Raw genomic sequence first — 15,751 nt, 5'->3', positions numbered from 1 at the left:
CCACCATGTGGTTGCTGGGACTTGAACTCATGACATCTTAACCATCTCTCCAGCCCCAACCTTACATTTCTTATCTTGTGGATTATCTTAGGCCACAGCACAAAAGGTGGGGATAAGCACCACCACCTCCAGGGAGAGCTTTTCAGAGAAAAAAGGAAATACTAGAGCAAACAGGAAAACTTAGCGCAGCATAGGTCAGCTGTGCATGCATTCTTAGGCCCAGCAATCGGGAATATGACTCTGTCCTTTCTCGTCTGTTGGGTACCCTTCATGTCTATCCTAGGAGAAGTGCCTGGTTGGGAAAGAGACTGATGCTGGCCTCAAAATGTACAGCAGAAAGGGAAATGTTCATGGAAAAGGGGAAACAGTCGTTCAGGCAGGCCACATTTTGGTACAGTACTCCATAATCTTTGTGGACCTATGGTTGGAAATAACCTGGCTGAAGTGCTGTGTTCCCTAGTGCTCACCCACACCTGACGGGAAAGTCCTATCATTCTTGGTGGTTAAAAATTTGGCACGAATCTCTAAACCCAAGCCCTGATGCCTGCAGGAGTTAGTGACCAACAGGTCTTACTTGGACTCAAGTTCCTGTAATAAATAATATGTACATTTCAAATGCAAAGAACTTACCATAGTTTCTGCCAGAGGAACAAACCCTATAACAACTTTGTTGTCTTGGCGAGTCTGAATTTCCTGAACATTCCCTCTTCTTTGTGCCAAATCTGCAAGGACAGGGCTGAGGTACTCGCTAGTCACTGTAACCTCAAGGCTCATCAGAGGCTCCAACACCTGCTTGTCAGCTTTCTTCAGGGCCTAAAGAGATTCCGTAAATTGAAGAAATTTCTATTCAAGTAAAAAGAAGATACACAAAGACTGAACTATTTCCTATGTTCTTGAGTAGAGGACGCTGGTTACCTCACTTGCTTTAACATTCCACAGAGACATTTTGTAAGGAGCCAAGAACTTAATGCTTACACTAGTGGTCACGTGCTGGAAAGAGCTTTTAAAAAGGCCAACAACAAAGTCAACTGCCATGGCAACTCTCTATGAACAAACCCTTTCTTGAATGATAGTTTATCATTTAGACTTCAAAGGCCACATAAGGAAGCTGAAGATATTTTCAAGATAAAATAATTGTTTGGGAAAAGCCAAAATTAAGAGGAAAATGCTACAATTGGGGGCTGGACTCTGCAACTCAAGAACAGTGCTCCAGAAACGCCCTGCATCCTTCTCAGTTTTCTGTACACTGTCTAATTGCAGATCTTCAAAATCAGCTTTTATGTGGCTTCCACAGCAATTCCCAGCCATCTCTGAAGGCTCCAGGCTCCACACTGGGTACTGGATACTGCTCTGGGCCTGTGTGTGGCCACTCTGCAGCTCCCCAGCGTGCTAACAAACCTCAGCATTTTCTTTTCCAAGTGCTTCTCGGGACTTTCTTAGTTGCCAGTAGCATTAGTAGTTTTCAGTGCATTTATATATACTTCTTCGTTTTCCTTCTTCCAGGAAACACCAGTATTTCTATGCCTATTGCTGGTATCCTGATTCAGACCTAGTCTACTCCCTGTCTGTCCTGGACTCTCTTTCCCGTGCCAATCACTTCTATACTCTGACCATACTTCACTCTTCAAACACTTTATTCTCCATGTTCTCGGAATAAAGTTCAAACTCCTTTCTATAGTGCTTAAAGGTTTCACTATTGACTTCATTTCCCCATGCTAAGCTAGGGTACTCCCACACTGGGAAACAAGCAGAGTTCATCAGTTCTGGTGGGTCACTGAGGCAGGAAGCAAGTCATGACAATTGATAATTTGAGGGGGAAGATGCTTAAGTCTGTATCTCAATGTTTGTTTTTATGAAAGCAAACGTACTTGAACAAACGAAAAAATTGGAAGTAATATTAGATTTTCATTATCCTTTACATTAAAGCCCAGTGTCAAGCTGACCCCAGATCTGTCCATTTAAATCCACCAGGTTTGGGGCTGGAGAGATGGCTCAGTAGTTAAGAGCACTGGCTGCTCTTCCAGAGGACTCGGTTTCAATTCCCAGCACCCACACGACAGCTCACAACTGTGTGTAAAGTTCCAGAGTTTCTGACGCCCTTGCACAGACATACATGCAAACAAAACACCATATGCACATAAAATAAAAAGAAATTATATATTTTTAAAAATCCATCAGGCTTGCAGCTCATGGCTGTATGTTTGGAAAGGGGAAAGGATGGATATTTTGCTAAAATCAGGATTTTTTTTTTAATTTGTTTATTTTATGTATATGAGTGTTCTATCTGCATTTACACCTTCCAGAAGAGGGAATCGGTTCACATTATAGATGGTTGTAAGCCACCATGTGGTTGCTGGGAATTGAACTCATGACCTTTGGAAATGCAGACAGTACTCTTAACCACTGAGCCATCTCTCCAGCCCCAGGACGTTTTTTAATAGCAATCTTTGACCAGTAATTTCTAAAATCTTTCACACGAAAACTTGGTTTAAGAAATCAAAGATTCCCAGTGCAAGCACTGGTTTACATTTTTGTATTACATTTGTGTGTAGTGAGCACCACAGTGCATACATGGAGGTCAGAGGACAACTTTCCAGAGTCAGGTTTCTCTACTACAGAATCAGGCTAGGTGGTACTTGCCTTACCCACTGAGCCATCCTGATGATCCCTTGGCGGCAAGAACCTCAGGTCAAGCCCTGTCAGCATAGCTGCCTGTGGAAACTATGGCGTTGCACTTGGTGTATTTCCTTAACACAGGCATGAAGGCTGCTCATACCTTTTGTACACATCTTGAGATACAGGCATGAAGCATGGTTGTAGAGGTGCCAGGGTGAACCACCAATGAGTGTAGTATTACTGCCACATCTTGAACTGGGGATCCAAGTAAAGGTCCTGAGCAAGTGAGAAAATACAGCACAATAATTTAAACAATTCAATAAAAAGAATAGCACAACAAAAATAGAACTGATGTACAAAGAAGTGCAGAGCTAGCATTAAGATGGCCGTGAGACATGCGAGAATCCGGAGGCCAGGAGTGTACCGCGGAGGCAGAACATATGCTGGTGTGCACAAACACTGGTCAGATTACAGCATGAGGCGGAAAAGAAGGGTTAAACAGCCAAGGGGAGCGTGTGCTCCCGTGTGCATCCCTCACCCTGGAGGCATGCGCTGTGGACTGCGTTTTCAATGGCCTCGCGGGAAGCCTGCAGCAGGTCTGCACCGACACAGTCAGCATACTCGATCCTAGCCACGCCACATGGCGCTTCCGCTGGCAGGACCTCTAGTTCTGCTTTCACGAAATGCCGCTTGTCTCCTACTGTCCTGTCTAGGGTATCTGAAAACACATTGAAACAAATGAAAAATAAGGAGGTGGCTGCAGACAATACTCAATTTTTGGCCAAGAAAATGAAGGAAGAGAGAGATGCCAAAAAGATGCCAGGAACAAACTGCCAAGGGATGTAGGCTGCCTTTGCTGAGACCACCTGTTTCTATGTCCGAGTTTTCTATGTCCAAAAATGAGTCTTTAAGAGTATCAAATAAATGCATTCCTTGCAAGGAAAAAGGTAACATTCAAATTACAAAACATCTGGAGAATGTAAAACACTGATAATGAAAACTATAACAACTTGATCCTCTGCCAATTTCCAAATTGTTAAGTTCATGTATTCTTTCAGCAATACTTAATGTTTCCTTCTCAAAAAACTAGGAAAGTAGTTCTTACACTACAGCAAACAGCTTTCCTTTTCTCTACTTTCTTTTTAAGTGCTATGGACTGAGCCCAGAGGCCTTGCTCTACCACTGACTATGTAGCTGGGCTCCTACTGCTGGGTGAGTTCTTTCTTCCACCCTTCTCTACCCCTTTCTTCTACCTTTCAACCTCCTACCACTACATAAGAAAGAAAGAGGAGAGAGGAAAGAAAGAGCTCCCTGAATGAAGTCAGGGGTTGGAAACAGGGCTACATTATCGTTAGGCCACTTCCTGCCGATTAGGGGGTCGAGTTCCTCGGGGCAGGAAGAGTACTGTTCACACTTATCTTGCATTTTCAGTGCTGCAAGTGTATAGTCCAGAAACAGAGCCCCTGTGCCATTGCATTTATGCTTGGTTCGTTCTTCAAGTTTCAGTGAAATGTAGTCACCTAGACTCAACAAGTTTTAGGTGTACTAAAGGGCGCTATAACAGAAATTTTCACTCACTTTCCACAATAAATATAATTCATTGACTTCAAACTCTTATACTCGTTTTAGTGATTAAGAGCTGGAACAAGTTATCTACTTCACTGGCTTACCCTGTCTCACACCACTAGAAGACACTTTTGTCTGAGGAGTGGGTAATAATGGGACCATGCCTTCTGTTCATCACAAATTAAAACACAGGAAAATTGTGGCCCCTGTTTACACAGCTAACCATTGAACACACCCAGAACGTCCAAAATGTTTTCTTTTTACCTGTGGCCCGAGCTGAGTTTAAGATGGTTTCCCGGTATGCCACCTGCAGAGGCCCCAGGTAGGTCTCTAGGCCATATTCCCTCTTGATCCGGTCATGAATAATCTCAATGTGTAATTCCCCCATGCCACACAGGATGGTCTGGCAGTAAAAGGGAAAAATAAATAAAGCAAAATATTATGAAAAAGAATGATGTTCACATATTTAAGTAATTTTCTATTAACTACAACTGAGTTTCTTTTGAAAATGTTCCAGGGGCTCCTATATAAAAATACTACTTCTGACTTCTCTGACTAGGATAATAAACCAATTGCAGTGAACTCGTTAGGCACTGTCTCCTTCCAGGAACTCTGATTACCATCTGGGTAAGTAAATGACATCAATTTAGTGCTGCACACACTTCCTAACCCCATTCCAATTCTGGTCAAAGCAACAGGAGTATAATCAATATTTATAACCTCTGGATTATGCCTCTTATCTTCTTTCTTTGTATGCAGTTTTTCGTTATTTATTATTGCTGTATGTGTAGGAAGTTTGTGCTTAACGTACGGGAGAGGGATGTAGAGGTAAGAGGACAGCTTACTTGGATTTCAGAATGGAATCCAGGCCATCAGGTCTATGCAGCCAGAACCTTTACACACTGAGGCATCTCACTGGCCCTAGTTTCTAATATTTTATGTGTATGAATATTTTGCCTGCATGTATGTCTCTGCAATACTGGTGTGCCTGGTGCCTAAGGATCCAAAAGAGGGCATCAGATCTCCTGAAACTGGAGTTGCAAATTGCTGAGAATTGAACTCAGGTACTCTTAACCACTTAGCCATCTCTCCAGCCCCCCAGGTTTGCTTTTTAACAGGTTTTCACTCATGTGCAGTCCAGGTTCACCTCACAGTTGTAGCAATAGTATTACCTAAGCCTCTTAGTTCTTTTCAAGAACTGAAATCACAAGCATGAGCCACCTAAAACCTGGTTAAAACTTTTTTTTTTTTTTGGTAGAATGGTGGTAGGGTGGTATCTTTGAAACAGGGTTCCGCTGTGTAGCACTGGCTGTCCTGGAACTCACTTTGTAGACCAGGCTGGCCTAGAACTCAGAGATCTGCCTGCCTCTGCCTCCTGAGTGCTGGGATTAAAGTTGTGCACCAGCACCACCTGACCAAAACCCTTTTCCTAATGAAGAAACAGACAGCTGTTTGAAACCATGCCTAAAGACACCACCTTGAGAACAGGGTAAATAACCCCCCACCCAACTACACAGATGTTCCCTATGGGCAACTGATAACCATAGACTAGTTTGAATATGCACATAATAGAGAAAGTGGCTTTCACAGTTTCTGACCTCCCTTTAGTATGCTGCTTTTATAAACATCACAGTAAGAACACAAGAGTTGAATCTAATTTAAAAATTTCACAAAAGCCTGTATTACAGAAAGTCAAAACTGATGGAGAGTGATCACATGTATAAAATGAAATTATTTTAGGAAATTGAAGAGAATGGTAATTTAGAATGACAACAGACATGAAGAGAAACTTATATTATGAATCAGAGCTTTTTCTTTCAGGAGCACAGGCTAATCGGTGTTATATGCATGTCCTCACTCCTTCCTAGGGCTGGGTAATAACATACATACTTGTCCAGAGTCAGGATCGAGCCTCACTTTCAAACTGGGATCTTCACGCTGAAGGCGCTCCAAGGCATGATCCAAATCTGAGTGATTAAACAATGCCTGTTATCTTCACTTCATTTCTAAGTAACTTAACAATAAGTTTAAAATAGGGAGCATAGATTAACAAGCAGATACACTGATAAAATATAAAACTTTCAAAGAGCCATAAATGCTCTGCAGAACTAAAATAAGTAAGACAATTCCAATGAGAGGTGCCTAAAGGTGAGCGATGAGCAAACATCTCCACAGTAAGCTGGGTAAAGAAGCAGGCTGGCAGCCAGACATCAGAGAGTGAAGAGCAGCATCAGAGGAGAGGGGTGACACAATGCAGGGAGAGCATGCAAACATGCACACGCGCACACACACACACCACGTAAGTGGCTAGTACTGAGGAAACCAGAAGAGAGCATCAGATCCCTTGGATCTTGAGTTACTGGCAGTTGTGAGCAGCTACAAGGATGGTAGGAATCTTTGATTCCTAAGGCCTCTGAAAGAGCAAGTGTTCTTAATAATTGAGCCATTGCTCCAGCCCCTGCTGTATCTGTCTTAGGTTAAATGCTGTTCCTTCAGTAACTGCACAATAAAAGACTCAGTGTCTTTCATGACTTGGGGTCTTACATCTGCACTTTGATTTCTTTCATGTATACTCTAGCTGGGTAGATGAACTACTGCAACCCCACCTGGCTAAATATCTTCTCTCCCACTGAATCTTAGGAGATACGGAGAGGAAATAAAGATTGCTCTTTGGTGATGCCACTCACCGCTTAGCTAAGGAGACTGTATGAGAAGATTCCAGTTCTTGGTATGAGTAGATATCACTGCCAAGGAGACTACACAACAAAGCTCCAGTTCTCATTACATGGCTAAGGAGCCTCAGGACAAGATCCTAGTTCTTAGGATGGGTGGCCATCACTGTCTAGCTAAAGAGACTGCACGACACAGTTCCAGCTCCTAGCTGAGTGGATACAGCCCCAGTTCCTCCTTTGGTTTTACTACTTGAAAAATAAAATCATTTATATATTGGTTTTGGAATCACCAACTTGTTTCATGTTGCTCTAAAATTTTGGTGGTCTGAGATGGCCTGGGAGAAGGAAATGAGATGGAAAACCTTACTGAAAGAAGTAATAAAAAATTTACACATGTCAAAGTTAAAAATATTAATAATGATTAACAGCTAAACAGGATGAACTAACTTATGTCCCTGGAGGTTATGTCCCTGGAGGTTAGGGTGGAGGCCATGACTGTGGAAGTACAAAAAAACAACAACAAAAACAAAAATACCCCAAAATAGGTCTCAGAACATTTTCTGCTTTCTTGGTAATGAAGACATTAATACGTTTATAGATATAAAATGCAAATTTGTGAGTTAAGAATCAAGGAAGAAAGATATGATTTTACATTCTAGAAATTATGAGTTAATTATTAGAAGTTTTATTACATTTTACTAAAGAACATAAAAATAATAAATATAGAAACATTGTTAGAAATTACTTTGATATACAAATGTTTAATAAATACAAAGGCTTAAAAATAGATTCCAGTACAGCTTGTTAAGAATTTTTTTGCTTATTAAAAATTAGCCTTTTTCAGACTGAATTGTCCAGTATTGGTATCCTTGAGGCTATGCAACAGAAAAGATCAAAGCCTCTCCTCCCCAACTTTGTTAAAATTTGTCTAATTAGTACAAGATTTGTGATCACTGAGTTTTATGATTATGATCATTTAAGGATGTTTTGGTTTATCTTGCATTAAGAGTTATGTGTTAGATATTCTTTAAAATGCCAACCTAAAATGATGTAATCACTGCTGTAAAAACATAAATAAACCCTGTGGCCCTGAGCAGTCAATCTCTGTAATCCTGCCTCCTGAGTGCAAAGCAGATAATACAGTCTCAGAGGTTCAGAAAAAGATTCAAGCTGCTATCTGGTGCAATTTCTTTACATCACTTGCTATATCTACCCTTCTCAAGACCTGTCCTCTGCTAAAGCTGGTCCCCAGCAGCTCTTGTTCTTCCATAATCTATGAGTCCAACTTTTTTTTTAAGGGGATTAAAAAAAAAAAAAACCTAGAAAGTTTATCTTTACAATGTTCTTCGTAAGTGAGAACTCATGGAGAGCATCATAAAGAGTGGATGTTTGAGCTGCGACCCTGAGAGTTCTTAAGACAGAGAAGTTCAGGGAAACCCATTATAATGTAAAAAAGACAAGGTAAAAGATGAGAAACCACAATGCAAAATGGACAAAACATCTTCAGGAAATCAGAACAGGTTCATATTTTAGATGCAAGAAAGTGAATTAGTTACAAATCATGTCCTACAAATGGGATGTGCATTGAACATATGACAGGAGTCTAACACAGAAAGCATCTGAAAGACTACCTAGCAGTGTTTCAAAGCAGATTCTAAGACTCATAACCAAACCTTCGGCAGAGTACAGGGAATCATATGAAAGAAGGGGAGTTAGTATGATGTGGAAAGAATAGGAGCTCTACAAGGACCAAATATATCTGGGCACAGGGTCTTTTCTGAGACTGACACTCAACCAAGGACCATATATGGATATAACCTGGAACCTTTGCTCTGATGTAGCCCGTGGTAGCTCAGTAACCAATTGGTTTCCCATAGTAAGGGGAACAAGGACTATTTCTAACAGGAACTCACTGGCTGGCTCTTTGACCTCCCCACCCCCCAAGAGAGGAACAGTCCTGTTAGGCCACAGAGGACGACTTTGCAGCCAGCCCTGAAGATACCTGATAAAACAGGGTCAGATGAAAGGAGAGGAGGTCCTCCCCTATCAGTGGACTTGGAAAGGGGCAGGGAGGAGATGAGGGAGGGAGGGTGGGATTGGGAGGGAATGAGGGAGCAGGATACAGCTGGGATACAGAATTAACAAAATGTAACTAGTAAGAAAAAAAAAAAAAAGAAACAAAAACCAAATCATGTCCTAATTAACCTAACACACTAAGGAGGGCAGGACAGGGTCAATTACTTAGAATCCCATAAAAATCATTACAAGGCTGGGCTAAGTTGGCACATGCCTTTAATTCCAGCAGAGGCAGAGGCAGAGAGGGGCAGATCTCTGTGAGTTTGAGCCTGGTCTACAAAGTAAGTGACAGGACAGCCAGCCAGAGAAACCCTGTCTCAAAAACAAAAACCACAAAAGAAAAAAAAAAAAGTATGCAAGATGGCTAAAATATATGATGGAGTTTGTAAAAAAAATCAAAGTGACTTATGTAAAACCCAAACCTGCTACAAAAAAATGCTGACCAGTAAGCACAAGTAAAATTTAACTCTATTACACAGGAAGTCTTCTGAGGAGTCACTGAAACCTCTTACCACAGGCTACAAACCCTGCTGTACCTGGCTGCTTAGCCACCGATGGAGGTTCTATGGTGCAGAAGAACACAGGTTCTGGAATCTCCACCCCAGCTAACAGCAGGCTCTCTGCTTCACTGTTTTGTCCATGCTTCTTTCCCCCTCTTCCCACTCTACGAGCTGCAGCTAGGGCGCTGGACTTGGAAGAGACCATGGTGTCTCCAGTAGCAGTCTGCAAGAAAAGAGGACAGCAAGCACTCATCTTCCACCCAGACCACAAGGCAAAATGTCAGCATAGTATGTTCTTCTCATTTGAACTTAAGAGAAATAATCACAGATGCCAGACCTTTACATAAGTCAAGCTCATTTAACTTATGTAAGCTCTCTATGCAAAATGTCATTGTGATAAATTCTAACTAATAATGAAACATACATACATACAATACACACCAAAATTTATTAGTAAAAAATGTATCTGTCTAACAATATATTTCTCAAAAATATATTTGCTGAATTTCTTATGAGAGCAAGGCAGGTTCAGTAAAAGCTCATGAAGTGCTTTAACAACACTTAGGTTATCTTACTATTTTACAGAAAATTCTCTATTAACTCAAATATCCAATTAAGCAGAACACACACCCTAACACTAAGTAAAAGCTCCATGGAAATAAAGCAGTATTTTAAATAAGCCTAAGATACACCTATATGTAGAATGGCCTGTGTAACCTCTGAAACTGTCATTCACCTCTACTCTGCATACCAAGGCTGGTTTCCTTCTACAGACAGCTTCCAAATGTCTGCAGTACTCCTTCAGACGTGCACAAGACAGAGAGGGAAGACCGAGAAAACACCTGAGTACAGCCAGGTACAGCCAGGTACGGTGGCACACACCTTTAATCCCAGCACTCAGGAAGCCTCCATGTTGCAGGCTGCCCTAGGCTACAGAGAGTGTTTCAGGACAACCATGGCTAAACCGAGAAAGCCTGTCTTGAAAATACCTCAGTTACAAAATTCACATCAGGGAAGTTTTCTCCTAAACCTTTCTGAAATCTGAAGTTAATCACAAGGAGTTAAAAGTTTAAAGTAACATTTTTTTTTTTAATCTCAACATGAGATATGCCGAAGTTTAATGAAAAATTACATTTGATTAATCTGAATTAAAAGAAAGTCCTCAGTTTTAACCAACCCAAACCAGATGTAGCACCAAGTATTTCCTTCCATTCACCCAATTCATGTCTAGGTTGCACCTGCTATGTGTAAGCACTGATGAGCTGTGAACTGAGGACAGAACTGGGAGCAAAAGAAACCCAAACCCTGGCCCTTAAAGAGCCCTCCTTAGCAAAACATCTTCCATTATTACCTGAGCAGCTTGTAAAGTTATATCAAACTTTAGGCCAAACACTCAACACGCACACTGGAGAAGAGTTTGAGACCAACCAGGGCCAGAGAGCAAGTTCAAGGCAAGCCTGGGCAACTTAGTGACAGAGAAAGAGAGAATCCCTTCCCACACGCGCATATGCACAACACAGGCAAAGATTCCATGGGAATAAAACAGTGTTTTAAATAAACTTGACATACACATTTCAACAAGCAATAGACTTCCTTTGGAGTTGAACTTTAACTATGATCCATTCTGTCCATGAGCTTCTGTAATCTATTTTTCCTTCTAGCCAATGTCTGACATTTAACCATACTGATGAATATGCCATCATATTCACATTTAGAAATTCTGATGACCTGGGAACTTTTTGCAGCTATAAAGTATTTGAAAATCACATTTACATGCTTGGTTGTGGAACCCCTGTGGTTACTCACTTGTTTAAGCCCAACTGTCAAAGCAATGTTACCAGCAGTCAAGGAAGGGATTTCTACATATTGGTCAGCAAATGGCAAAAGCAGACGACTCATTCTCTCCCTATAAAAACCATGATTTATATTAGTAAAGTACTTTTAAGAAAATGGGTGCAATTTCAGAAAATAACCCAAACTTCTCCTTAAAGAATCTTTTTAATTTTTTTAAGATTTTATTTTATTATTTATACAACATTCTGCCTGCACACCAGATCTTACTATAGATGGTTATGAGCCACCATAGGGTTGCTGTGAATTGAACTCAGGACCTTTGGAAGAACAGCCAGTGTCCTTAACCTCTGAGCCATCTCGCCAGCCCCCCAAACTTCTCCTTACGTGCAGTTTCTATTAACATTATGGATGGCCGACTGGGGCGTCAGTGTGCCTGAGTAAATGCGCAGGAAAACCAGGGGTCCTCGCTGCTTGTCATGCAGAACTTTAAATGCCAGGGCACACAAGTCATCCTTATACCACCGCCTGCAAGATAAAAGAGGTATCAGAGAAGACCTGGCTATCTGCACAGATCAGTCACGGTCCTCCCAAACAGCTCAGACCCAGGAAGTGATGTCACTACAGCCCGCCCTTCCGTCACTGACTACTCAATGGGTGCCTTACCAATAAACATTCAAAACTAAAACTAAAAATGGGTACTCTTTCAATTACTGGATATTTGTAATCATCTTCACTGCATGAAGTCTCCTTAAAAAGCGTATCTTCAAAGGTCACCAAGGACTCTACACTAGATAAACAAATGTTCTTTCCAATGTTTGCTGTCAGGCTCTTACTTCACTTTGTGTCTAGCTGATGATACCATCAATCTACAGTAAAAACCTGAACGTGTTTACAGAAATGTTTTTTTTTTTTTGTTTTTTTTTTTTCATTTTGGTTTTTGTTGTTTTCTGAGGACAGGGTTTCTCTGTGTAGCCCTGGTTGTCCTGTTTCTCACTGTGTAGACCATGCTGGCCTCGAACTCACAGAGATCCACCTGCCTCTGCCTCCCTGAGTGCTGGGATTACAGGTGTACAGCACTGTATCCAGCTAGAAATGGTACTCTTAAAGAAGCGTGTTTAAATTGGCATTCACTAAAAAAAGTTTTGGAAGGTTTGAATTTTCCTGAAATTGACAAATTTTGTCAATTAGGTACATTTTTCTGAGGAAAAATACTATTTTCATCAGTCCCAAGGAGGTCCATGACTCAAAGTAAGTCAAACACTTTTAATTAGTCTTTTTCCAATCTTATTCCCAGTCCTTCTTGATGGTGCTAATGTGGAAGCTTTCTACAGTGGTCCTATCACCTACACGCACTGATATAGAGGTTAAGTAACTTGGATATGGGACAAAGCCACATGGCGTCAAGTCCATGCACACACTCACGTCACATGACGCCTTTCTAATTTCAAGATGTGAAGTCACTGCTGTCCTTATTACACAAACCCACTTCTCTGCTGCTTCAGAGGTCACAGATCTATTATGCAAGCACAGAGCTGGACCGCAGGGAGGAAACAACAAACTTCCTCTACAGCCACAAAATAACTTGATTACGGGAAAATCCTGAAATCTAGATGAACATACACATATCTACTAAATGAGTAACAAAGTAAAACAAACAAACAACAACAACAAAAACTGAGAATCAACACACAGGAAAAAGCCACCTTCACAGCTCTACCTACAATTACGACAGGTATTAAAAGAGAACAAGAAATGTCTTTTCCAAGTGAAAATTGCTATGGCTCTATGGGATTTACAGAGATATTCTCTACCACTTTTTAAATGGACACTTTAAACTATTTTTAAGAAGCAAGTTTATGAGGTTAATGTATGTGGTCACGTACTTACAGAAGCCCGTGCTGTCGCTCTTCGGGTGACGGCAGGTACACAGTCACAGCATCCAGCAAGGGCTGAACGCCCTTGTTTTTCAAGGCACTCCCACACAACACAGGCACTGCAGCCTGAGCCAGCGTTACTCTGTGTATTGCAGTCTGCAGCTAGAAGCAGAGACAGAGAGTGCACTGGTCCCTGTCAGGCTCTCTCAGTCAGAGGTGTCCTCTGAATACCCTTGTGGACAGCACTCTTCCCCACAGTCTGTCATTTCTCATAGCTGTATTTTTTATACACCCGGCATCTTCACTGTCTAGTACTATCTCTTGTTCAACAGAGTAAATCTTCATTAGCATTATAGTGAGGCCTCTGACAACATAGCCTCAGAAGATAGAAAAGTTTGAGATAAAATAAGTGCTTTAAAATAATGAAAGTATTGCATCCACTGGGGCTGGGGCTGGGGCTGGGGCTGGGGCTGGGGTTTTCTGTCGAGGTGTCTGTTTGCTGCAAGAGAAGCAAGCCTTGATGCCTGATGAGAGCTGCACTTAGCTGTGGGCATAAGGAGGAGTCTGAGAACGCACCTAGGAATCACGAAGTTTTAGTGCAGTAGTAGGTTCTTCTCCTCTAGGAGTTACGACCACCCTAGCCCCACATGGTTGGCTAGTCTCCAGCACTGGGGATAATCCCCTCCTGCTGAGTGGGCTCAGGCCCATTAAAAGAGAGCCGCTGCTATGAGAAAATTTGCTGACTCAACTTCTAAGTCTGCAAAGTGTATTTGGAAATAGCATGTGGCTGGCACCAGGTACTAATATGAGCAGCGACTTTCATTTTTAATAATGTAAAAAGTTAACACACACTTCAAAGACAGAAAAAACAAACCATATTCACTTAAGTAAAAATTTGTTTAGATGACATTACCTTTTCAACAGGTACCAAATCAAAATTTTCACTAAATTCTCCCAAAAGCAAGCCAGCAAATTCATCATCTAAATCTGCAACCTGTAAAAGAAAGGCAAACTTGCATAATTTGTGTGTAGTTTCATCCTTAGCTATTTAACTTTACATGTATGTGCCAGTGAGATCCTTGAAGGTAGCAGCATAACCTGCCAAGTACAGGCCAAACAACTCTTTACACCTTTTGAAAATACAGTTCAGTTTTGTTTTGCTCTGTTTTCCCTAAGAAAAGAAATGGGAAATTGAAGGTGTGTTGTGACTTTCTTAAAGTCACAGAGTCACAGCTGGACTCGATGACCTGTTCTCCACTCAGGGAGAGAAGAAAGAAAATGCCTAACGCATAGCCAATGATATTCACACACAGGACTGCTGGTTTGAGGATAAATTAGGAACTTTCAGTCCATAACATGTACCATTCTGTACTCCTGAATTTGAATGCATAATGATCACCAGATTTCCCATGATTAACCAAATTGAAAGCTCTGATCTTCCACCAGGGAGGCATGGTGGCATACAACTTTGAAACCAGTACCTGGGAGGCGGAAACAGGCAGAACTGTGAGCTCAAGGCTTCATGTTCTACAAGGCAATTTCCAGGCCATCAGGGATTACATAGTAAGACACCGTCTTTAAAGAAAGAGGGGAGAAGAGAGAGAGGAGGAGGAAGAGGAGGCAGCCTGGTGCATGCCTTTAATTCTAGCACTCGGGGAGGCAGAGGCAGGCAGATTGCTGTGAGTTTGAGGTCAGCCTGGTCTACGAAGTGAGTCTAGGACAGTCAAGCCTACACAGAGAAACATGACTCAAATTAAAAAATAAATAAAGAGAAAGCAATTAGCAAAGTGGGTAGTAGTTTGAGCTCTGATCTGACTCTGATCTGAGTTCAGATCCCAGCACTTCCCTTTATTAGCTGTAAAACATTTAAATACTCTAAGCTTCTGACTTGTGTGTAAAATGGGGAAGATACATGGATGTGAGAATAAAACAGTGCATATAAAGCACTCATCCTAGCAAACACTAGGCCCTCAGTAACCACTATGCAGTAACAATTATCATGTTAATTATAGTCAATGAATACTAAAAATTATAAATGGCAAGTAATTTCTCTAAAAGTATCTACCTACACAAGACAGAAGTTAGAAAATGCAGACAGAATCTGTTTGGACTGAACAAGTATGGTAGCACATACTTGCAATCCTAGCACCCAGGAGTATGAGGCGGTAAGATGGCATGTTCCAGGCAAGTCTTGCTATATTCTATTAAAGTTTTGAGAACTGATGCAGACCTGAGCTACATACTAACTATAATAAATTGATGGTTTTATTTTTTTCTAAATAATTTCACATCTGATAACGTAGAAGACAGGCAGGTTACTTGATGCAGAGATTCTGTTGTTGAAATGTCAGGAACATTTTCTACATCGCACAGTAGATAGAATATGGTTTCCCTATTTGCCTGCTTTCTTTGAGACAGGTCTGTAATCTCAGGTTGGCCTGGAACTCACTATGTAGCCTGGGCTGGCCTTCAACTCACTTCTGTTCTCCTGCTACAATCCCAGAAGCACTGAGACTACAGGTGTATCCCACAGCAAACTCAGCAACATTATTTCTAACAGCAAAAGAGAAAAACAACCTCACGTCAATCTGCTGGGAAAGAGACAATAAACTGTACTATAACCATATATCAGAACACCACAAAACACACTGTC

The 15,751-nt window shown here is 41.3% G+C and overlaps 1 protein-coding gene across 4 annotated transcripts in view; it reads right to left on the bottom strand.

The window, feature by feature from the left end:
• Gfm2 (GTP dependent ribosome recycling factor mitochondrial 2) overlaps positions 1–15,751 on the bottom strand; it is a 34,455-nt gene that overhangs the window by 1,140 nt on the left and 17,564 nt on the right. For all 4 annotated transcript variants that reach the window (XM_055598444.1, XM_055598445.1, XM_055598447.1 and 1 more), the window contains 10 exons: positions 14,012–14,092; positions 13,112–13,260; positions 11,609–11,749; positions 11,237–11,336; positions 9,467–9,653; positions 6,073–6,149; positions 4,447–4,585; positions 3,155–3,334; positions 2,777–2,892; positions 631–813 (listed from right to left, as the gene is read on the bottom strand). In XM_055598444.1, the coding sequence (XP_055454419.1) occupies positions 631–813; positions 2,777–2,892; positions 3,155–3,334; positions 4,447–4,585; positions 6,073–6,149; positions 9,467–9,653; positions 11,237–11,336; positions 11,609–11,749; positions 13,112–13,260; positions 14,012–14,092 (1,353 nt within the window). The remainder of the gene's footprint in view (positions 1–630; positions 814–2,776; positions 2,893–3,154; positions 3,335–4,446; positions 4,586–6,072; positions 6,150–9,466; positions 9,654–11,236; positions 11,337–11,608; positions 11,750–13,111; positions 13,261–14,011; positions 14,093–15,751) is intronic.

This window comes from Psammomys obesus, unplaced genomic scaffold, assembly GCF_907164565.1.
Source record: "Psammomys obesus unplaced genomic scaffold, mPsaObe1.curated_primary_1811, whole genome shotgun sequence".
Taxonomy (NCBI): Eukaryota; Metazoa; Chordata; class Mammalia; order Rodentia; family Muridae; genus Psammomys; species Psammomys obesus.
The sequence above is the reverse complement of the archived record's forward strand: the minus strand, read 5'-3'. Positions and strand labels throughout refer to the sequence as shown.